The 20,801-nt window shown below is 42.0% G+C and overlaps 2 protein-coding genes across 3 annotated transcripts in view; both read right to left on the reverse strand.

Annotated features, from left to right (window-relative positions):
- The window catches only part of SGSM3 (small G protein signaling modulator 3), a 32,711-nt gene extending 31,422 nt beyond the window's left edge, over positions 1-1,289 (reverse strand). Inside the window, exon 1 of one of the 2 annotated variants that reach the window (XM_028747134.2) lies at positions 1,188-1,289. The gene's annotated coding sequence lies outside the window, so the exon portion shown is untranslated. Of the gene's footprint in view, positions 1-601; positions 893-1,187 lie in introns of those variants that run through there. The other variant, XM_077934951.1, reaches the window with a different exon arrangement.
- A 1,865-nt stretch (positions 1,290-3,154) lies between these two features.
- On the reverse strand, positions 3,155-19,099 carry ADSL (adenylosuccinate lyase). The gene is made up of 13 exons (XM_028746502.2): positions 18,861-19,099; positions 14,248-14,451; positions 13,492-13,536; positions 12,583-12,662; positions 12,148-12,319; positions 11,620-11,666; positions 10,848-10,938; positions 10,001-10,070; positions 7,959-8,106; positions 6,987-7,077; positions 5,437-5,526; positions 3,935-4,111; positions 3,155-3,308 (listed from the first exon to the last, which is right to left on the reverse strand). The coding sequence occupies exons 1-13, from the start codon at positions 19,002-19,004 to the stop codon at positions 3,222-3,224; spliced, it is 1,446 nt and encodes a 481-aa protein (XP_028602335.2). The 5' UTR covers positions 19,005-19,099; the 3' UTR covers positions 3,155-3,221.
- Positions 19,100-20,801: the final 1,702 nt, after the last annotated feature.

Raw genomic sequence — 20,801 nt, forward strand, 5'->3', positions numbered from 1 at the left:
TCTTACAACAGCAGATATTTCCCTTATGAAATGCTAAAAATCCATTTCTGTTTGAAGGTATCCCATACAAAATATCACTCTTTGTCTCCTCAATAATACAAACTAGTTAGCACACACTTATTTAAAGGAGCAGGGCAAAAGAGAAGCATGTATAATACATTGATAACATAAGAAGTCAATAGTAGGAAAATTGGGTTACCTATTTATAGCTGGTCATACATTCAACTGTCTTTCCCCCCACCCCTTACCTATGGATTGCTCTGTTGATCTGTGGAGGGGGAATCCAAAATCCACTGTAGTTTAATAACATTATTCAGAGTTTAATTAGATTAGAAAGTACTAGCTGAAAAACACATTCTAATCTAATTAAACATGCATAACCCTTCCTGACCCTCCATCTTACAAACTGCAGATTTGGGGGCTTTTAAAATCATATGTCTCTCCCCCCCCCCCACCGTTTTCCTTGTCCACTTTGGGTAAAAGCTAGCCTGAAGAACACTTTTTCTGGAGAATGCAAAAGCTTGCTCGCTATTTGGTGAATTTTAGTTGGCCATCACGAAGGCATGTGAGCCTCATCAATAAAGCATAAACTAGTCCAGACCTTGATGACCACCTTCTTAGCCTGTTGAGTTTTGGAAGAGGAAGAAGCAGATACAACGCTGACACCCTCTCTGCCGGCTCCCATTTAGACCAGATGGTCTGCTATCAGGCATAACAGCTTTGCTTCACCGAAGCAGTCTCTCTCCTACTACAGTGGCAGCGTTTCCCTCACGGCCAGCCCGAGAACAAGACCTTAATTTCGCAGGGGGCGAAAGGTGCGGGGATTCCTAACCGTCTCCCCAAACCAGATCTACGTCATGTGACGCGTCAGCGTCCCACCCGCAACTGCCGGCCTGATTTATGGCCACCTCTCTTCCACCTGCCTTCACCTGGGCTGGGGGGGGAGGGGCAATTCTTTTAAGGCTCCGGCCCTCAGTCGGCCACGCGGGGGGGGGGCGGGGGCTGACCCTCAGCCACTCCGTCCGTCCACACACGCAAACAGGACGCATGTTCTCGGGGGTCCCCACCTGCTTCTTCCCCCTCCTCTCTCCACACGAACCCCCTTGCTTGCTCCCCTCTTGTCTCCACCCACCAGCAACCCGTCCCTCTTGCCCGCCCGCCCATCCACACGGACTCCAAGCGCTCACCTTCGTCCACGGCTTCAGCCTTCCCCCGCTTCTTCCCCGCATCTAGTTCCCGTCAGCGCCTACCGAACCCACGACGCATGCGCAGCAACCGAAGCCCCACCACGACCGTGACGCCAACGCCGCAGAGCATCACGGGAACTGTAGTCGCTAGAATTTTCGAATCTAAGCATCGGTCCCTTTACCTTGACCTTTTTATTCAAAGGGGACGAAGGTTGCTGCCGCCTGCAATCCTGACCCTGGCCCCACTTGCCTGGAAGCAACTCCTTGGATTTAGCAGGGCTTATTTCCGAGAAGAGGCGGTTAGGATTGCAGCCGGTTTTATTGTTTTAAAAACGGGACTACATGTCAGCGGGGTAAAAGTGACGGCTGCCCTTAAAGAACTATGGAAAAATCCAGGATTTCAGCTTTTACACTGTGACTGTGCAGCTCACTCTGTCCGGTGCCCTCCACCCAAAGGGAGAAAAGATATAATCAAGAATGGCGTTCATTTTGTTTTCCAATTCTGTTCTTATTTTGTCCGAAATTAATATGATAAAATAATACAGCAGCTATTGCTTCTCCCTGGATTTCCTAAATTATAAGCCTGCTCCATTGCACCCCAAAGCAGGGCTTTTGAGTGCGGCTCTCCATCTTGTTGAAACAGCATCCCTGAGAGACATGCCTGCTACTTTTCGTTTTCTGAAACAACGGAAGACACCCTTGTTTGGACAAGCTTTCCCAGCTGGGTTAATTTTTCTTTAGGTGTTTCCCACAACTTTAGTTCTCGTGTCATGTGATGGGATCTGAAGATGAGGGGATCTGTTTACAACGCAGGAATCTAGTCTGCCTGCCAATTGCTGGGGCTCATGAGCAGGAAAGAGGACTATTGTGCTCATGTCCTGCTTGTGGGCTTCGCAGGGGCAACTACTCAGCCAGTGAGGGAAGCATGATGCTGTTCCAAAGAAGTCTTTGGTCTGAACCAGCAGGGCTCTCTTTATGTTCTTAAATCTGGTTAAACCGAGCCCTCAGCCCCACCTCCTTCCAAGCCCAATGCCGGAGCCGGAAAATGTGACGTACTTTTATTCCTCCCAAAGCGTAAAATGAAGGAGAAAGAGGGAAATAAACAAGACCAGCTGTGCAGTGTGACTAGTTTCTTTCTCTAAGCTTCCTATAAGTCTCTCGCGTTACTCTCGTACTTTGCTGACAAAGAATGTTACGGACTATTTACTTTTCTGCACCTCCATTCCTCTACATTCCTTTCCCTACAGCAGTTCCCGGCTACTCTGGCGCCCCTTGCAGGCCCTTATAAAACGAACTCAATAAAATACATAATTGTGTGTCTTTTAACTGATCAATTGATTAAATCTGTATAAAATCCTATATGAATAACAGTTCTCATGGGGAAATGAATTATTTCTTGTTTTGAGAGATGGGAACCATACAGCACATCCCAGCAGGAATTCCCTTCTATCAGAGAGAAGAGGCATTCATTCCTCTTCTACTAAACAATGCAACCCTAGGAGTAAAATGCCCCCTTGCTTTCTGATTCCAACCCTGTGCTTAAAACAATTTCTAACATTCCTGCCTCAGGAACAATGTAACAACCATGAATGAAATGAGTGATTTATAACAAGAGTCCAATATTTGTTTGTGTGCATGAACTCTTTGAAGTTGCACCAACCTCTATAATTTCAGAGCAGCTCGGTATAACCATACAATAGCTTCATCTCTTTGTATGTCAGCCACTCCCATTTTATAGCCAGGAAGCTGAAGACACTGTACACCAAGAAACACTACACTTTATACTACAGATCTCCCACTTCAACCAACAATTGCTTTTGCAAATTCCAACTCCCCGCCCCATGACAATTGCAATACACGTTTTAGCTTTAATTCAACTGCATATCCTTCTCCCAGAAGTGTTACACGTCCTTAAGATTTCCTAGACTTGCCACAGAAACCTCAAAGACTCAGTTCACACATCACGGCTGTTTTGAAATATATTTTATTATCTTCCCCACAAATACCCTGATGAAATAATAATTGAATACTAATTCAAAGACACAGCTCCATTGTCACATCCATCTTGCTCTTATAAGGGATAAGCACGGGGTGGACCTCTTCTTTTAGGAATCTTGCTACCTGTTATGGAAGAAGGGAGGAAAAAGGCATTAAAAGAATAACTACTCGTTTAGCCTTAGCATATTAACCAATTACTCTATTCTGCACACTTCCTTGTAACTCAGAACATGCAGGAATCAGATAAGGCAAAGAGTAGATTTGTCCCCACCCAAAGCACACCATTAACAACGAAAAGGAAATGTTAGAAGTACAGAAAGTGAATTCTTCCAGATATGGGAGATATGCCAAGAATCTTTCTCAAACCGCTCCTGTTAAAGCCTAGCTTTGCTTAACTGGTAAATGAAGAACTGGCTGATACAGGCTACTGGACTACAATCTGCACTGAACCAGTAAGACAGGGTGGGGCAGGCAATTAAATAAAAAGTCAGGAATATGTAGTTAGAGGAAGGTTGGGTAGCAATGGATGAAGGAAATGTCTAAATAGAATAAGGAGGGGGAAACTGGTTCATTCGCAGGGGAGCTTATGGCAGAAGAAACTAAAACAAGGATTAATAGATGAATATTTTCAAACGGAGTGAGAAATGTTACAAAGGAAGACAAAGAAAGAAACAGTCACAGGTAGAGAACATAAAGCTTTAGGTGGACTAGAGTCCACGGCAACCTCATAAGAACTTTCCTGTTCTTACCTGCTGGGAAGCACGTCCAGTAAAGGATTTGGGCTCCAAAAGAGATTCCAGTTCTCCATGAATAGGGCTGAAATAAGGATCTGCACGAATACGTTCAATGAGGTCATTATCACCCCCTTCTTGCTTCACAACAGCAGCTGCCTGCTGGGACAGAACCCTTATCTTCTCATGGCAATCCTATGAAAAAGAAGTCAACATCACATTACAAACCATCAGCAAACACGGTAAACATCCTAAGTATCATATACAGGCTTGCTCACAATAAAAAATCCAAAACCCATTGTAGGGCTGTATCCATTAGGCCAACCAAAATGTCACAATATAGTCAGGGAGGAAGAGGGAAAAGAGCGTAGTGGGGGAAGTGGCTTAGTATTTAAGCCATAGAAAGTCTGAATTGGTCTTGGTCCTAAGATGGAGTGCAGGAACTCATCAAAAAGAGGCTGAGCTAGGCTACCTGGAAATGAACAACATGTGAACTGTGTGTGACAGAACTGTTGCAATGCCTGAATTCTCTCTTCAGTGGGTCTTTTTATCATTCAGCCCATTCATAATTCATAAAAATTATAATTTATTATAATTTATAATTATAATTCATAATTCATAAAGGGACGCGGGTGGCGCTGTGGGTAAAAGCCTCAGCGCCTAGGGCTTGCCGATCGAAAGGTCGGCGGTTCGAATCCCCGTGGCGGGGTGCGCTCCCGTTGTTCGGTCCCAGCGCCTGCCAACCTAGCAGTTCGAAAGCACTCCCGGGTGCAAGTAGATAAATAGGGACCGCTTACTGGCGTGAAGGTAAACGGCGTTTCCGTGTGCTGCGCTGGCTTGCCAGATGCAGCTTTGTCACGCTGGCCACGTGACCTGGAAGTGTCTCCGGACAGCGCTGGCCCCCGGCCTCTTAAGTGAGATGGGCGCACAACCCTAGAGTCTGTCAAGACTGGCCCGTACGGGCAGGGGTACCTTTACCTTTACCTTTAGCAGCAAACAATGCAACAAACAAAAATAATTTCAGACTTCTCTTTAAAGAAATGTGTAGGGTGACAATTTGTCTAATCGCAAAAATTCATACGATACTAAGAAAACCAATCTATAGGCGGCAGGGATCTTGGGTAAAGAAGTGAACTGCTGAACCACAGTTTAAACAACCTTAGTCAGTGCTGAATTTTATAAGGTATTTCCAAAAGCATCCTCGTTCAGCATTATAATAATTAATTTGGAAAAGACAGGCACATTGCAATGTTCCATCTCTGCTTTCTAAATACTAATATAGTGACACTAAAACTGGTGATAAAATAAAACTAATGCCTTCCCTGGTAGCTGAACTTGTAAAATTTAGAAATATGTGACATGATGAAAGAAAGAGGATGTGCATAACAATAGGGCTAGATTGTGAAACAGCAAAGTATACCAGTATACTGGTGTCATAACTTTCTTCCAACCCCTCTACTTCCTGGCCTGAAAAGTCCCTTTAAGGGCCTGTAAATGAGAGCCTACAGTTAGGTACATACCTGGCGATTGCCCCCAGCTTTCACCATAGCCATGATAATATTTTCTGTACACATGAAAGGCAACTCTTGCTGAATACGTCTCGCAATAACCTAAATCAAACATCAAATATAAGTACAGTATTTACAAAATGGACTGGAAAATCCAGTTTCTATGTTACTCTTCATTATTTTATTTATTCAGGGGAGAGATAACAGTTCGGCAATAAAAGTGCACGCTTTGAATAGAGAAGGTCCCAGATTAGTAGCACGTTAGAAGGACGTCTGCCCAAGTCCCTGAAGGACTGTTTGTTGCCAGTCAGAATAGATAAGACTGGGATACAAGGACAAACAGATTCATCATTTAGAAAGCAGCTTCTACTGCTAGATGGCATGTCCTTCATTAGCCTCAAATTTTATATCATTCCAAACTCTGCTACACCTCATGAATAATAATAGACTCATTCCTAATTAAAACTGAAGAAAAAAATACTGTCTCCTTACAGATGCACACAGATTTAATGTTAAAACAGGAAGTCAAAACAACTTCGCCGCTGTGAAGCAAGCCAGCTACCTCTCTTGTTCACAGTAAAAATAACACAGTAATGAATAAATTTTAAAAATGCTTCAAGTTGTCAGTTTTGTCTCACCACCATACTTCAGGGAGTTGTATGCCTGCTCTTACTTTTTAAAATGCCAAACATGCATTTATTAATTTAAACAGTTATGTGTTAAATGATTTTTTTCTTCAATATTACAAGAGAAGTAAAAACTATTCAGGGGATGGGTTCTTCTTATAAAAGCTAGTCCATTGGAAATGTGCACAGTTGAAACCTGCTGCAGACTCCTGAAACTGCTATCGTAATCCCTTGGATAGAGGTTCCCATACTTAAGAGTGCCCAGCATTCATTAGATTGGACCTGCACTGGGTATCTGCTTCGAAGTAACTGTGACCAACCCATCTGTAAAACCTCCACTATGCAGCTAAATAGAATTTAACAGTTGACATGAATCAGATTGTTTTTAAAAGCTTAGAATCATAGAACTGTAGAATTGAAAGGGAACACAAGGGCCATCTAGTCCAACCCCCTGCAATACAGGAAACTTTTGCCCAACGTGGGGCTTGAACCCACGACCCCAAGATTAGTCTCATGCTCTACCAGCTGAGCTATCTCCTTCCTTATATATGCCCAGGGCTGGAAGTGGGTGCTGATTTATGGCAGAGTTTTTGAAATTTCTGTCTTTAAAGTACTCATCTCATGTCTCTGAAGGAAGCCCGTGTGTGTGTGTGTGTGTGTGTGTGTGTGTGTGTGTGTCTATGCTTAGTTACATGGAGTTGTGGCTAGGGTTGTTGGTCACTGCTGGCACCCCTGTGCTAACCGAGTGTGCATTAAAAATACATATTCAACTCACAGTGGCTATGAAGGGAAGACTGATAACTGGAATCAAGCTGTGTTTCAGGTGAGAACACCCTGACAAGCTTCCAAGGGACCCTAGGCTTTTCCCAGAAAACAGTTTGAAAACCGCCAATACAGGAGAAAGAGACCGCTCACACGTCCTCTGAATCTTCTTACCTTGGGATATACCACAAGACCCTCAGAGATATTTTGCAGGGTGCTAAGTATTATGTCAGCAGTGAGGAAAGCTTCAGGTAAACACACGCGCCTGTGGAAAAAGTCACAAGAGTACCAGAATTGGAGGGAGGGAGAAGTTGCAGCATTCCCACAGAAAGGACTTTTTAAACAGTTCAGTACTATTTTTTCTTTCCTCATTAATTTGCTTACTCTTCCTATTTTCCACACTAGGCAGTGTTTTAAGGAACATTTTGTTGGGGTGGATGGATCATCCCAGTTCTGTCCTGTGTCAGTTTTGTGTATTCACAAAACTAACTCCATGCCATCCAGTTTACGGATAGATGTTTTAAATTTTAAAAATCTGCCCCGTTTTACTGAAAGAACTGCTTATGAGATGGTCCAAGGGCTGCCCCTTTTGTCAACATTTTACAGCTACTTGGGGAACCGAACACTTCCTCCATTGCATGGGAACAGCCATTTTTTCTTTGTACAATTCTGCATGTTGTGATATACAGGTGCTTTCTGGGAGCGTTTTAAAACAGATTCTTTACTGTGTAGCCTTGGAGGAGATATTGGCTGCTCTAAGTAGCTGGTCAAGTTTTAAAGAAACGTCAAAACTCCTAAGTACAGTACAGAAGCAGGCATGGATTTGTTCATTGATTATGTGTCATAATCCACAAATCCAAGTTCTGAGTCACACATGAATCCTATGGAGGCAAAATGAGCAAGAATCCTCTGCACCTCCAGCTTAGCTTTCAGAAATTACATCCTTCAGTGGTGGTCTTGTACATTTTATACTTGTTAAAAAAGGTTCCACTGAAATCACAGAGGTTCACTTCCAAGTAAGTATGTTTAATATTTTGGGTGTAGTTCACAATATCATAGAAAGATCTGTCAGTTTCTAAATGTATTTTGAAAACAAAGAAATAATCTCTCTGCTTCATGACCTAGCGACAAGAATCAGGAATGTACCTGTTTGCACTATCATCTAAAGTGCGCTCAAACCACTGCACAGATGCTGTCTGAAGGGGGTCCTGGATCAGAATCATAAGATGACGAGCTAAACTGCAACATCGCTCCGAACGCATGGGATTCCGTTTATAAGCCATAGCGCTTGAACCTGTACAATGGGAGGAGGGAGGGGAATGGGCAATAGGAGACGGAAGAGTGTGCAAATGAGAAGGAGGAAGAATAAAAAACAAGAATGTTAAACATGTTAAATGTTAAACACAGTGTGCCTTTCTAAAGTTCTCTCACCGTCTACAAAAGTTGCTCCTGATATCAGCAAACACAATCCTCAACAATACAGTGGTACCTCGGGTTACAAATGCTTTGGGTTACAAACACTTTGGGTTACACTAACCCAGAAGTAGTGCCTCGGGTTGCGAACTTTGCCCCAGGATGAGAACGGAAATCGTATGCTGGTGGTGCAGCAGCAGCGGGAGGCCCCATTAGCAAAAGCGTGCCTCAGGTTAAGAACGGTTTCGGGTTAAGAATGGACTTCTGGAACGAATTAAGTTCGTAACCCGAGCTACCACTGTATACAATAATTCTGAATAGATAGCAGAGCTTGCACACAAAAATGTATAGATTCAGGTGTTCAAGTTGGGGCACAAAGAAATAACTTCATGGTGACATCAGATGACAAAAGGGGTGGCCTCCTACCTGTTAGTGGCCCATGGGGTGAGTTGGACAGAGCACAACATAGCTAGGCTACTTCTAAAGTTCTTAGTTAAATTTAGCAGCTGTTTTTGTACCAAAATTACTATCCTTAAGGCTAGGCATGGGGAGCCTATAGCCCTCCAGATGTTTTGGGCAACTCCCATCAACCTAAGCATGGCCAAGGGTGGTGGGAGATGGAAGTCCACCAACATCATGGGGCCCAGAGGTTCCCTACCCCAATGTAGACTGGGAACAGGTTGCAGTGAACTTTTGGCCTGCACACTACTCCCTCTTGCACAGAAGGGAAAAGAGTGAAAACTCATGCTCTTGCTTTAAAACAAACCAGAGTTTCACATTATCTTCAAACTTGGGGACCTGTGGTTTGTTCTACCCCAGGTTAACTAGCAAACTGGGATCTGAAACTATCGTTTGAATCTGACTTGTTGACACTGATTTTGGTTTGAATAAACCATAGTTTCCACCCTGAGACCTCCAGGTATAGGACAGTATATAAATTCAATAAAATAATAGTAGTAGTTTCTGGGAGGAGGTTGCAATAATTTTTATTGGGATTTTTATTAAAGTGATACAATATAGTACCAAGTACAAGGCAAAAATTAAGCAATAAAGCACAGTCAAACTAGACAGAATCATGATGGAGACTGAAAGTAACCAGTGGGGAAAATTATAGCAGTTATACCATATATTACATAAATTAATCACATTTTTAAAAAAAGGTGTATTGGAAACAAAAGAAAAGTCAGTAAGGGGTTGAAAAGACCTTAGTATTTCAGTCTGGGGCCCTCCAGAGAGCAAGTCTTGAGACAAACTGTGGCTTGTACTTTGCCTGCAAACCATGACTGGAAACCAGGATCAAACTATGGTTTTAATTCTTTGTTTGCAACACAAGTGTAAGATATAGATTTCCACTTTGCCTCAGAACAGGCAATGCGGAATCACTGCATGCAAAGACAGAGCGTAGTGTGTGAGGCCAAGGTTCCTCGACTGTTCAGTTTTATAGCATTAGGACATAGTTTGGAATTACATCTAAAGCAGCCCATTATCTCACTATCTCAGAGGAATCACAGCTTCAGACTCCTTACAGCAACTTGTTGGATATCTAGCAAAGCAGTAGCTTCAGAAATTTAATTTGCTGGTATCTGTATGCATGCATGTACTCCTTAACTGTCTTGTACATAAAAATGGGATGTAAATGTACCAGCTGATCCAATCTGAGACACGTTTACACATATTCCATTTTTATTCTAATTTCAATAATTCAACTTCAAAAGGGCGATCAGTACAAGTTAATTTAAAAACAACAAAATTCTGTTTCTACAGCCATTGCTTACCAATTTGGTCTTTCTCAAAAGGTTCCTCTAATTCTTTGAGGTTAGCCAGAAGGCGAATATCAGTACATATCTGGAGAAAAACAACTCTAATTAGTTCAGACACTATTTCTGGGCAGCATTAATATCCATCAGAAATCTTGGAGCTGGTTCATTTTACTAACCACTGGAGAGAAAAAGAGATTAATTCATTTCAGATGCAGACACAGACTTACTACATGCAAGATTTCATAATTAGCCCTGAGTCTATGATACAAAGAAATAGTATTAAAAAAATTCATCATCTTATTTTAAAGGAAATAGGAGAAATTCTGAATATAAGCATATTCCCCAGCCCAAAACTTACAGATTTGAATTCAAGCCTATTATACAAGTGACACTCAACTTATGCTAGGGTTACATTCTGGGGATAGCACATAAAGCCAAAATCACATGTAGTGAAAACACATTGGGTTCACTGGTGGGTGGGATTGCCAAAGTCTTTTTTCCCCAGATGTCTGCCCCCCTGAGTCACTCTCCCAACTTCCGAACACTGTGCATTGCTTCTGCTTACTGGCAGAGAGAGGCAAGGCAGTGCAGGTGCAGCAGCAGGAATGGTGGACTGGCTCGCTTTCACTTTTTCAGCCATCTATAATTCAATAGATCTAGGATATCTCCTAGATATCCGGTATACTACAGAAATCTGTGTTAAACACAGGAGAAAAGCAAAACATCAGAATGTGACCACAGTTTCTAAAAGCTTGAAACCTCTAAAGAAATAATTTATGTGGCTGTGCAATTCAAGAAGGCATCCAACTGAGCCCTGATTCTCAGTGGTGCCTTTGAATATAGAATTTGAAGTAGTTCTTACCTTATGTACAGATGCCCCTAGACTGGCCAGAACAGAAAGAACTTCAATATCCACTTTGCGACTGTATGTCTGCCCTGTGACGATATAAGCGCTGAAACCAAACACAAAGATAAAGCATCATGAAGTTTAACAGAGCCTATAAATGAGATTGAGAGAGCATGCAACAAGGAATGAATATCACACAACATCAACTGGTTCCTTGTCCCTCATTTTATATCTGCTTCCTGATCCAGTGAAGGTACAGTATTAGTTTGAAACAATCTAGAGAAATTCTTTGTGTGACTGTACAATTCAGTTTAACATGCAGTAGGGTAGCAAAAAAAAAGGGGGGGGACATGCATTCACATGGAGAAGAGCAAAACTGCAAAGGACTAAGATGGGAGGAAGTTCCATTACAAACCTACATCATGGAGTAGATTATGTAAGCACAACCTTTCCCCTAATAGGTCCTAGCAGTTAGCAGCAACAGCAGGAATGTTAATTGCAGAGCAGAATCCAAATTTATACATAGGTCCAGAGGTGCTCATCTTAAGAATGCGGAAGGGCCACAGTTTAATGGCAGGCTTTGCACATATACGATCACACTTCAACCAATGATATCTCCAAGTAAGGCTGGAAGCTCTGGAAGACCATGCTGCCAGTCAGTTAGTCCAGATATGACAGTACTAAGTGTAAGACAACACCAATGGTCTGACTTAGTATAAAGGCAGATTTCTGTGTTCTTAAAGCAGTAAAGGCAAGGAAGGAGAGGATTTTTTGTTTTTTTACATACCGCTTAAATCCCGCCATTGCAGTCACCAGCCTGTCCAGCTCCTCCACCTCAGGGGAAAAATATGATAGGAACCTCACTCAGAATGCAGTGGCTGAAGTGGGAATGATTGTGTCTCTTGCACCATTCTGAGCACTATAGGTGTTTTGCTGATGCAATCACTATATTGCCCTATGCTCAATCTGCTGTCTGCTTCCTACAGAAATCAAAATTCATCTGTAGGTCTCATGCAAATTTCATATTGGCAAAAGCCCTAGAGTGAAATGTCCCAGGAAGCAACTTTGCTAGTTTCCTGACTGGGGCATAAGGTGCACCTTATGGATATTCTGATTGCTGATTTAGAACTATTTTTTTTTTACTGTTTTTGATGTGGGATTTTGTTGCTATTAGATGCTGTTTCAATAGTTTCTTCCACTACTGCTCAGGAAGTTTATGTTGAATGGCAGCCTGTGATTACCACTACATAATACAACAGTCAAGTGTTCCCAAACTAACTGCAATTCAAAACTGACACTTGCTGGGGATACGTACTTTATCATGATCTCCTTCAAAGAGCTGCAAGAAGCTGGCCTGTGTACCAGTGGTGCCTTTCACACCACGAAATCTCAACTCATCTCGTGCCCGCTCAAGATTGTGGAGGTCCATGCAGAGATCTTGGATCCACAGACAACAGCGTTTACCCACAGTGGTCAGCTGGGCAGGCCTAAAAGAACACAGAATATGACTCAAGAATAAGCCTGTACAGCTTCATTCATGTTACTATACAGTGTTTGCACTTGATGCTTTGCAAGCATTTCTATCACAGTTTCTTTCAGAATCTTATAGCCGTGATTCATTTAGTTTTCTGGAGTTTAATCTTGCACAGTAGCAATTAAAGGTCACTGATCTGAGGGTGAATAAAAGAAATGGGGTAGAAATGGGAGCAGCATCCACAGAATTAAATGAGTATTTGTATGAATTACTTACTGGTAGTGAGTGAAGCCCAAGGTGGGCAAGTCAGCATACTTCTCAGCAAAGTCTGCAAGACGGCTGATCACCCTGGCAAGCTAGCAAGATTGAATGAAAGAAGGAAAACACGAGGGAAGTCACAAAATAATTATTTACATTTTTATCCAATTCTCCTTTCAAGAAGGGTAGGGCAGAATACAAGGTTCTTCATTCCATAGAAAGAGAGAATCTGACAGTCAAGTCTGAATCATTCTCCAAGAAGAACTGTAAAATGCTTGGAGAGAAAAATATATAACTTAATATGATGCCTCTATATTACTACTACTACTGCTGCTACTACTACTATTAAAAACAAAAAAAATTCCTTCCAGTAGCACCTTAAAGACCAACTAAGTTAGTTCTTGGTATGAGCTTTCGTGTGCATGCACACTTCTTCAGATACACACTGAAGAAGTGTATCTGAAGAAGTGTGCATGCACACGAAAGCTCATACCAAGAACTAACTTAGTTGGTCTTTAAGGTGCTACTGGAAGGAATTTTTTTTGTTTTGACTATGGCAGACCAACACGGCTACCCATCTGCAACTGGAACTACTACTATTAGTTATTTCATTTAGGTGTGACCCTTGCAGAGTGAGGGATTTATAACAGGACATATATAAAACAGTTAAAACAACTGAATACATGAAAACAATTAAATATATATATATAAAAGTTTAAAACAACAGCATATACAATACATAAAATCAATTCATGTTATATTATTAACTCTGTATGAACACAACTGGAATCCAATACTGATCAGGTGCCTTGTAAAATAACTACTTTTTTCTCAGTGTCTTGGCAGCTCCTAATTGTTTCTAGTTAACTCTGGCAGACATCCACTTGGAATCAATAGCACCCACCTCTTAAAAACTGTGTGTCTTACCTTGGGAAGAAGCAGGTTGAATCCATCCCGGAGAACTATCAAGTCCTAACAGAAAAAGGAATAAAACAGTCAATCAGTCAGTCATCAGTCACAATTTTATTCAACACTCACATGCTTATCTACACTCTCCTTTCAGGGTAATTTGCAATTTCCATAAAGACAAATGGGTATAACTAATATTCTCTTTGTGTTCCAAGGAATCAAGTAGTCTCTTGTGCACAAGCATTTATTTTGGTAACTCAAAAATTCACTTGTGCTTCAAGGGATCAGCATTACTTCTGTGCCACCCAAGAGGGTGAAAATGAAGAGACGAGAGGGGGTGGTTATCTCACTCAGAACTTCACTGGGTTTTGAATTTTTAGCTATACAATAGTTATCTTCATCTTTTTAATAAAGAAAAAATTGCTGATACTTTAGAAGCTTGGTATTTCAGATACTAATGCAGGGATAGAAAAGAACCATTACAGTGGTACCTCTAGTTATGAACTTAATTTGTTCCGGAGGTCCATTCTTAACCTGAAACTGTTCTTAACTAGAATTGTGCTTTTGCTAATGGGGTCTCTTGCTACTGCTCCGCTGCTGGCACACGATTTCTGTTCTCATCCTGGGGCAAAATTCTCAACTCGAGGTAACTCTTTCAGGTTAGCGGAGTTTGTAACCTGAAGCATTTGTAACCTGAGGCGTTTGTAACTCGAGGTACCACTGTATAGTGATTTAGTCCAGCTTATGGAGAACAATTTCATAACACTGTTTTACCGTATTATCTCCCACGTAGCAGGAAGTTGCTCCAAGGTGAATTATTCCTGCAGCCTTTGGACAACAGTGGGCAAATGTATGAACATGGGCCATTACATCATGACGTAACCGCTTCTCCTCCTCAGCTGCCATCTTGAAATCTATGCTGTCCAGTTTTGCTTCCATTTCCTGTATTTGCTCATCTGTGATGGGTAGACCCAGTGACTACAAGGAGGGAAAAACCTGAAGTTAACTAACACATGACCCCCTATTCAAGGACACCCCCACTAGTAAGATCACTGAATTTACACAATCGACTAGGATCTTATTCTTATGCAACTTTCAGAATCAGGGAAGGGTGACACAAAGCCCAGTTTATGCAAGATTAGCTTTTAACTACTGAGGTTAAAATCCAAAGTCCTAAGGTTATTACTGTTCTGAATGAGTTAATTTTAAAGGAACACCTCATTGCAATTAATATTAGAAAAAATGTTATTCTTATAGATCACAACAATTTGATTTAAATAAAAACGTAAAAGAACTGTGTAATTTCTCTTTTTGAATTTGGCTGATTTACTATAGAGTTTATTTCATTTTCTACTTTCTATATTCAAGCAGTTACTTCAGTTTTGTCTCTGACAGTAAGTGTCCCAAATAGCTTTAAAAACGGAAAGAGACAGCAGACTAAAAAGACTGGAGTTGCCTCAGACTTGAATGTCAACCCAGTTGTATGAAAAGGCACTACAATGCTCTACAGTATGAAGGATTTTTTCAGAGTTCTAAAGGAAGCCATTGTACTTGACTCTGCTAGGCTTTCTGAAAGTGCTACCCAGAATTTACTGTAATTGACCAAAGTCTCCATAACCGTCTTTTTACACCTTTTTCAATTTTTAAGAGGAAAAATAAAGTTGTGCTTTGCCTTTCCATGATTGTATGTAACATCACATCTATTATCCTAACCCGCCTGCAGAATATTAGGTGCCTCGTTTACCTTCTGCTGCTGTTCGCAGTGAATGCAATTTAAATTAAAAAACAAGCAGGAATGTTGCTTATATAAAAACAAAGGCAAACAACACATAAATGTTATGCACTCTTCACTACACTGAATCCCCTACAACTAGAAATCTAATCATATCCCATGTCGGACTGAAGGGAGATCTATTAATAATAATAATTTTTATTTTTTATCTATTGGGGATTGTTAGTAGCAATCTGACAGAACCCTGTTGAAACGAACAGGTGCTGTGTGTCTGTCTCTCCATTTCCAGCTGAAGATCAAGGCCAGAGTTGTAACTCCTCAGGAATGTGAACATACGGATAAAAATAACAGGCTCCCCAACTCACATTAAAGCACAAGATATGTTACAACATCTGCCATGCTTTCTGAAAACATGGTTCTGTTTAGATAGAACTGACTTTTGCTTATGTGACTTGGTAAAGCAGTATGTACACTGCTATATAATAAAATAATAATAAGATGAAGGATCTAGAGACCCTCACCCATTTGCCGTTTGCTCTTATGTAGCGATAAATATTTGGTTGTCACAGAGAAAGCGGCATGGGGGGGAGGGCAAGCACTTGGAAAGAGAACTTTGCCTTGAAATCCAATGCTCTTTTTGTGAAAGGGGGAATATTGGGGGTTTCCTTGTTCTTATTTTTATTATGTATTTTGTGTCTTTTATATTATAATTTATGTTGTGAACCATCCTGAGATCTACAGATGAAGGGTGGTATACAAAATTAATAATTAAAAAAAAAATAGAAAAGTGGAGAGAAGCATAGATGAGCCCTTTGTTGTAAATCACACACTCTAAAACTTTATATGGCATAACTTCATAGCTACTATGATGTACTTCAGCAAATGACAACCTTTGTTAAAACATCTGCACTGGCTTCCCACATGTTCCTGGGCCAGGTTCAAAGTTATTGTGCTGATTATATATCAACACAAGTCCTGGTCTCTATTATCAGAGATAAAGAACTGGTCTCTATTATTTATGCAGAACTTTCAGAGCACACCACTTGTCCCTTGGTTCGCTTTATACTTTACTAGGAGAAAGATCTAAATGTTCAAAAAGAGGAATTTGAATGGAAATCACTGTGGTCAGCTAAGCCTCACAAATCTGTTCCATTATTTGTGAAGGAATGCTCAAAGTTGTGCACAGATGGAATAGTACACCTGTGCAGATGCCTCATATTATACCGCAATCAATACAGGATTGCTGGCAGGCCTGTGGGCTCCGGGGAATATTTTTCTATCTTTGGTGGGAATGCCCTCTGCTCTCATAATTCTGATCCCAAGTTTATGAAGAAATACTTAAAATAATTAAATCATCTGCTCAGGCTTATCCACAACTGTCACTAATGAATTTGCGGGCTGATAATAGGAAAGCTTGTCACACTAAAGAATTTTTGACATGGATCCTAGCTGGTGCTAGGATTTCAATAATCTAGCTATGGAAAGCTTAGAAAAAATCTACATTGGTCTTTGTGGTATAAGAACTTATGGACTTTTGGTTATTGTGTGTCTCCAGAGTAATGCGAGAACCCAGAACACTTCTACATCATTTGGCAGGATTTTATTTCTTATGCTTTGAACATACATGCAATAGTCACCACCCATGCTAGCCTGGGAAACATGGATGCCTCAATGTATACTGGTGTGTTACAATTTCTTTTTCTTTGTTTGTTTCTTTATGGTACAATGTAGCACCCTGCTACTAATACTTTTGGGTTGTCAGAAATAAATAAAAATTTAAAAAAATATAGAAATTTCCGAAAAACTTGGATCCAGGATACTTTAAGGACCACATGGTACCATTTAAAGATTTTTTGAGGGTAAGTGAATCCCACTAAGAGTTGTAATAGTTTAACATTTGGATCAGAAGCTAAAATCCACTTTGTTTATTCTTGATTGACAAAATCACTTTGTGAGGTATAATACACATGAGATAAAGTGCTATTGCTTGATAGTCAGGGTCAATCCCCTCTGGGCTGATGGGGCATATGAAATGTTACCTACGGCTAAGCAAACAACCTTGTATCTTCTGTATGGTTTAGAGTGACGTACAGAGGTTTGTGCAACCAACATGTTCGGAATATTGCTTCCATCCCCTTGGTGACTGATAAATTGCATTGAAATGCACACACTTACAACATACCACCTCTGCAGTGACCTCGAGAATGGTAATCAGAAGAGAAGAGTCTTTTGGTGGCTTTAAAAAGAGGATTAGACAAATTCATAGAGGTAAAGGCTATCAATAGCTGCTAGCCTCAATGAATATGTTCTGCCTCCACGATCAGAGACAGTATGTTTCTGAGTACATTTCTAGAGTACATTTCTTAGCAAATGTCCATTGTCATATTGTTGTAATCAGATGAGAATAGCAAAAATGTAACTCTGCATAAGGATCCTGATGCAACAATGGACACTTGCAATATGAGCAAACGCCTATGAAAAAGTTACATTGGAATTCTCAGCCAAATACCTTTTCCAGGTGAATAGGATCCTAGAATCTGATGAGAAATGAAGAACCACAGCACATTTACTAGACATAAGTACCACACATTACAGTGTTGCACAAAAGTAAAAAAAACCATTTAAATTTAGAAGTCGAGTGCAACGATTTTACTTCTGCAATTTGTATACTGCTTGATCATAGTTCTCTCTAAGTGGTGATGCTCCCTTTATTTTGCTTCTGAGCAACTGTTGCTGCTATGCACAATATAGCCTTACAACTGTGCAACAGTATCAAAAACTTACATAAAGCGTTATTAACAAAACACGACAATTTGGAGAAGCCAACCCGATGTCTTTGGGATGCCTACAAATAAGATGCGAGCGTAACAACACATTTGCTCTCATTTCCTGGGGATCAATATTCGAAGCTGTGCTATATCTGATCGGATCCTTCAGGCCACAATACATCCAATATCACCTGAATACACAGACAGCCATGTCTGGGTAAATGGGTAAAACTCAACAATGGGTAAAACCCCCTTTTAAAGCCGCCTAAAGTGGCAGCCATCACTACCTTCTTGTGGCAGCAAATTCCCTAATACAGTGGTTACCTCGGGTTAAGAACTTAATTCGTTCTGGAGGACTTTTCTTAACCTGAGGTACCACTTTAGCTAATGGGGCCTCCTGCTGCCGCCACCCCGCCAGAGCACCATTTCTGTTCTCATTCTGAAGCAAGGTTCTTAACCCGAGGTACTACGTCTGAGTTAGCGGAGTCTGTAACCCGAAGCGTCTGTAACCCAAGGTGCCACTGTACTGAGTAGAGGCAGGGGGTGGGGATTAATTTTGGCTGCCTACCATTCAGCTTCAGTGGACGACTCTCCAGTTCTAGTGCATTATTAACAAAACTGGGCAGATGTGCACAGAGAGAGAGAAAGAAGTATAAAGGACATGTAGGTATGCAAACAGTGGCGTCAAACAGAACAGGCATGTTGCCCCTTCACCTGTTGCGCAGAAGGAGGTCTGTTAGCTGTGTGTGTGTGTGTGTGTGTGTGTGTGTGTGGCAGGGTCAGTAAAACTGCAAATGCCCCAACCCCCATTGCATTGTGGGGGGTGGACAGGGGCCTCTCCACTTAATGGGCTTGTCTGGCACAGCCACGAACCCGCGCGCGCCCACCTTCTCAGCCTTGGCCAAGTAAAGCCAGAGGCGCCGCCAGGTGCTGAACTTCTTCCTCTCGCTGAAGTTAAAAGCCATGTCGGGGCTGGCGTAGCGCGAGACGAGAGGGGAGCGGTAGCGGCAGAAAGGATCCTCCTCGGCCATCGTGGTCCCGCGCAGGGAAGCGACACCCTCGAGAGAAGCAGCTGCAACCCGCAGGCGAAAGGGAGGCAGCTGCCCCAGGACCGTAATAAAGGGAGCGGAGAGGTCCCGCCCTTAGGCCCGCCCCCAACTCAACCTCACCTCCGGCGTCCCCGGCCCCCTTCCGGTTCGGCCGCGACTGGACTGGGGCAAGGTCGGGGTCGCAGCGGCCCCTGCTGCTTGGGAGGCTGCGCTGCAGCCCTCGCTCCCCTCAGAGTTAACTCTCCACGTATACTATTGTCCCTATTGGCTGCAACTCCCGAAGAAGTTTTGAGGGGTCTCGGCTACTGAAAATAGCTTCCATTGTTGCAGTGGGGTTAAAAGGTAAAGGTAAAGGGACCCCTGACCATTAGGTCCAGTCGTGACCGACTCTGGGGTTGCGGCGCTCATCTCGCTTTATTGGCCAAGTGAGCTGGTGTACAGCTTCCTGGTCGTGTGGCCAGCATGACTAAGCCGCTTCTGGCGAACCAGAGCAGCACACGGAAACGCCGTTTACCTTCCTGCCGGAAGGTATTTATCTACTTGCACTTTGACGTGCTTTCGAACTGCTAGGTTGGCAGGAGAAGGGACCGAGCAACGGGAGCTCACCTCGTCGCAGGGATTCGAACTGCCGACCTTCTGATCAGCAAGTCCTAGGCTCTGTGGTTTAACCCACAGCGCCACCTGCATCCTTGTAGTGGGGTTAGGGGACGCATATTCCGTGTTAGGGATGGTTAGGAATAATGAATGCATAGATTCCTTTATATGAACTAGAGGGGAACGCTTGGCATTTCCATATTTTTTAAAAAAATATATAAGGTATGGTGTGGCCCTGCTTTGAATATTGCTTGCCCCAGTTTATGGTGGAGTTGGAAGAATTAGACATGGGTCTATTACAAAATGGTCTTAAGATCTCACTGCCCCAACTTTGTGTGGATATCTGGAGCACTTATGTATTAACTTGCATGTTTAAGATTTGTTACCAATGGTGATCTACTGTTGATATTAGTATTATTTGTATACTATTTTTTCCTCTTTTTTCTTCAACTTTAATTTACCTTGTTGCTTTTATCTTTTTTCCCTTTCCTTGTTACATTTGCAAATAAATAATAATTTATAAGGGGATAGCTAAAATCAGCAAGAGATAAGAGAATCTTCCATGTAAGCAAAGACCCGAGAGATTAGCTTTTAAGTAGTATCTGTATGAGCTGCCTTTGCATATGTTTATTAACATATGTAGTGTGGCTGGACTGGTAACAGAAATGTCCTTACAGTAGAACTTGGACATTCCTCTGCAGGAACAGATTTGCATTAAATTCACAGAAGCTTCTGTCAACCTAGCAGTTCGAAAGCACGTCAAAGTGCAAGTAGATAAATAGGTACCGCTCCGGCAGGAAGGTAAACGGCGTTTCCGTGCACTGCTCTGGTTCGCCAGAAGCGGCTTAGTCATGCTGGCCACATTACCTGGAAGCTGTACGCCGGCTCCCTTGGCCACTAAAGCAAGATGAGCGCCGCAACCCCAGAGTTATGCGCGACTGGACTTAACTGTCAGGGGTCCTTTACTTTTACTAGCTTAGATGGCTTAAAAGCAGAATGAGACAATTTGTGTGTAGGTCAAATCAGTTATTCGCCATTATAGCTATACAGAAAGTGTCTGCAAGTGGACACACTACACTTCTGAGTACAAGATACAAAATATAACCCATCACCCGCTTTGCTTGGAAGCTTCCAGAAGCAGCTGGTTGGTCACTGCTGGATACCAAATCCCAGAAAAGACAGACC

Source organism: Podarcis muralis, chromosome 10 (genome assembly GCF_964188315.1).
Source record: "Podarcis muralis chromosome 10, rPodMur119.hap1.1, whole genome shotgun sequence".
NCBI classification, from domain to species: Eukaryota; Metazoa; Chordata; class Lepidosauria; order Squamata; family Lacertidae; genus Podarcis; species Podarcis muralis.

Coding starts and splice junctions, on each gene's coding strand:
- ADSL (XM_028746502.2), bottom strand. CDS start 19,004: ATGGCCGAGGAGGATCCTTTCTGCCGCTACCGCTCCCCTCTCGTCTCG. Junction 14,452..18,860: donor ACTTGGCCAAGGCTGAGAAG/GTGGGCGCGCGC, acceptor CCCTCCTTGTAG/TCACTGGGTCTACCCATCAC. Junction 3,309..3,934: donor CTGGACGTGCTTCCCAGCAG/GTAAGAACAGGA, acceptor CTTCCATAACAG/GTAGCAAGATTCCTAAAAGA.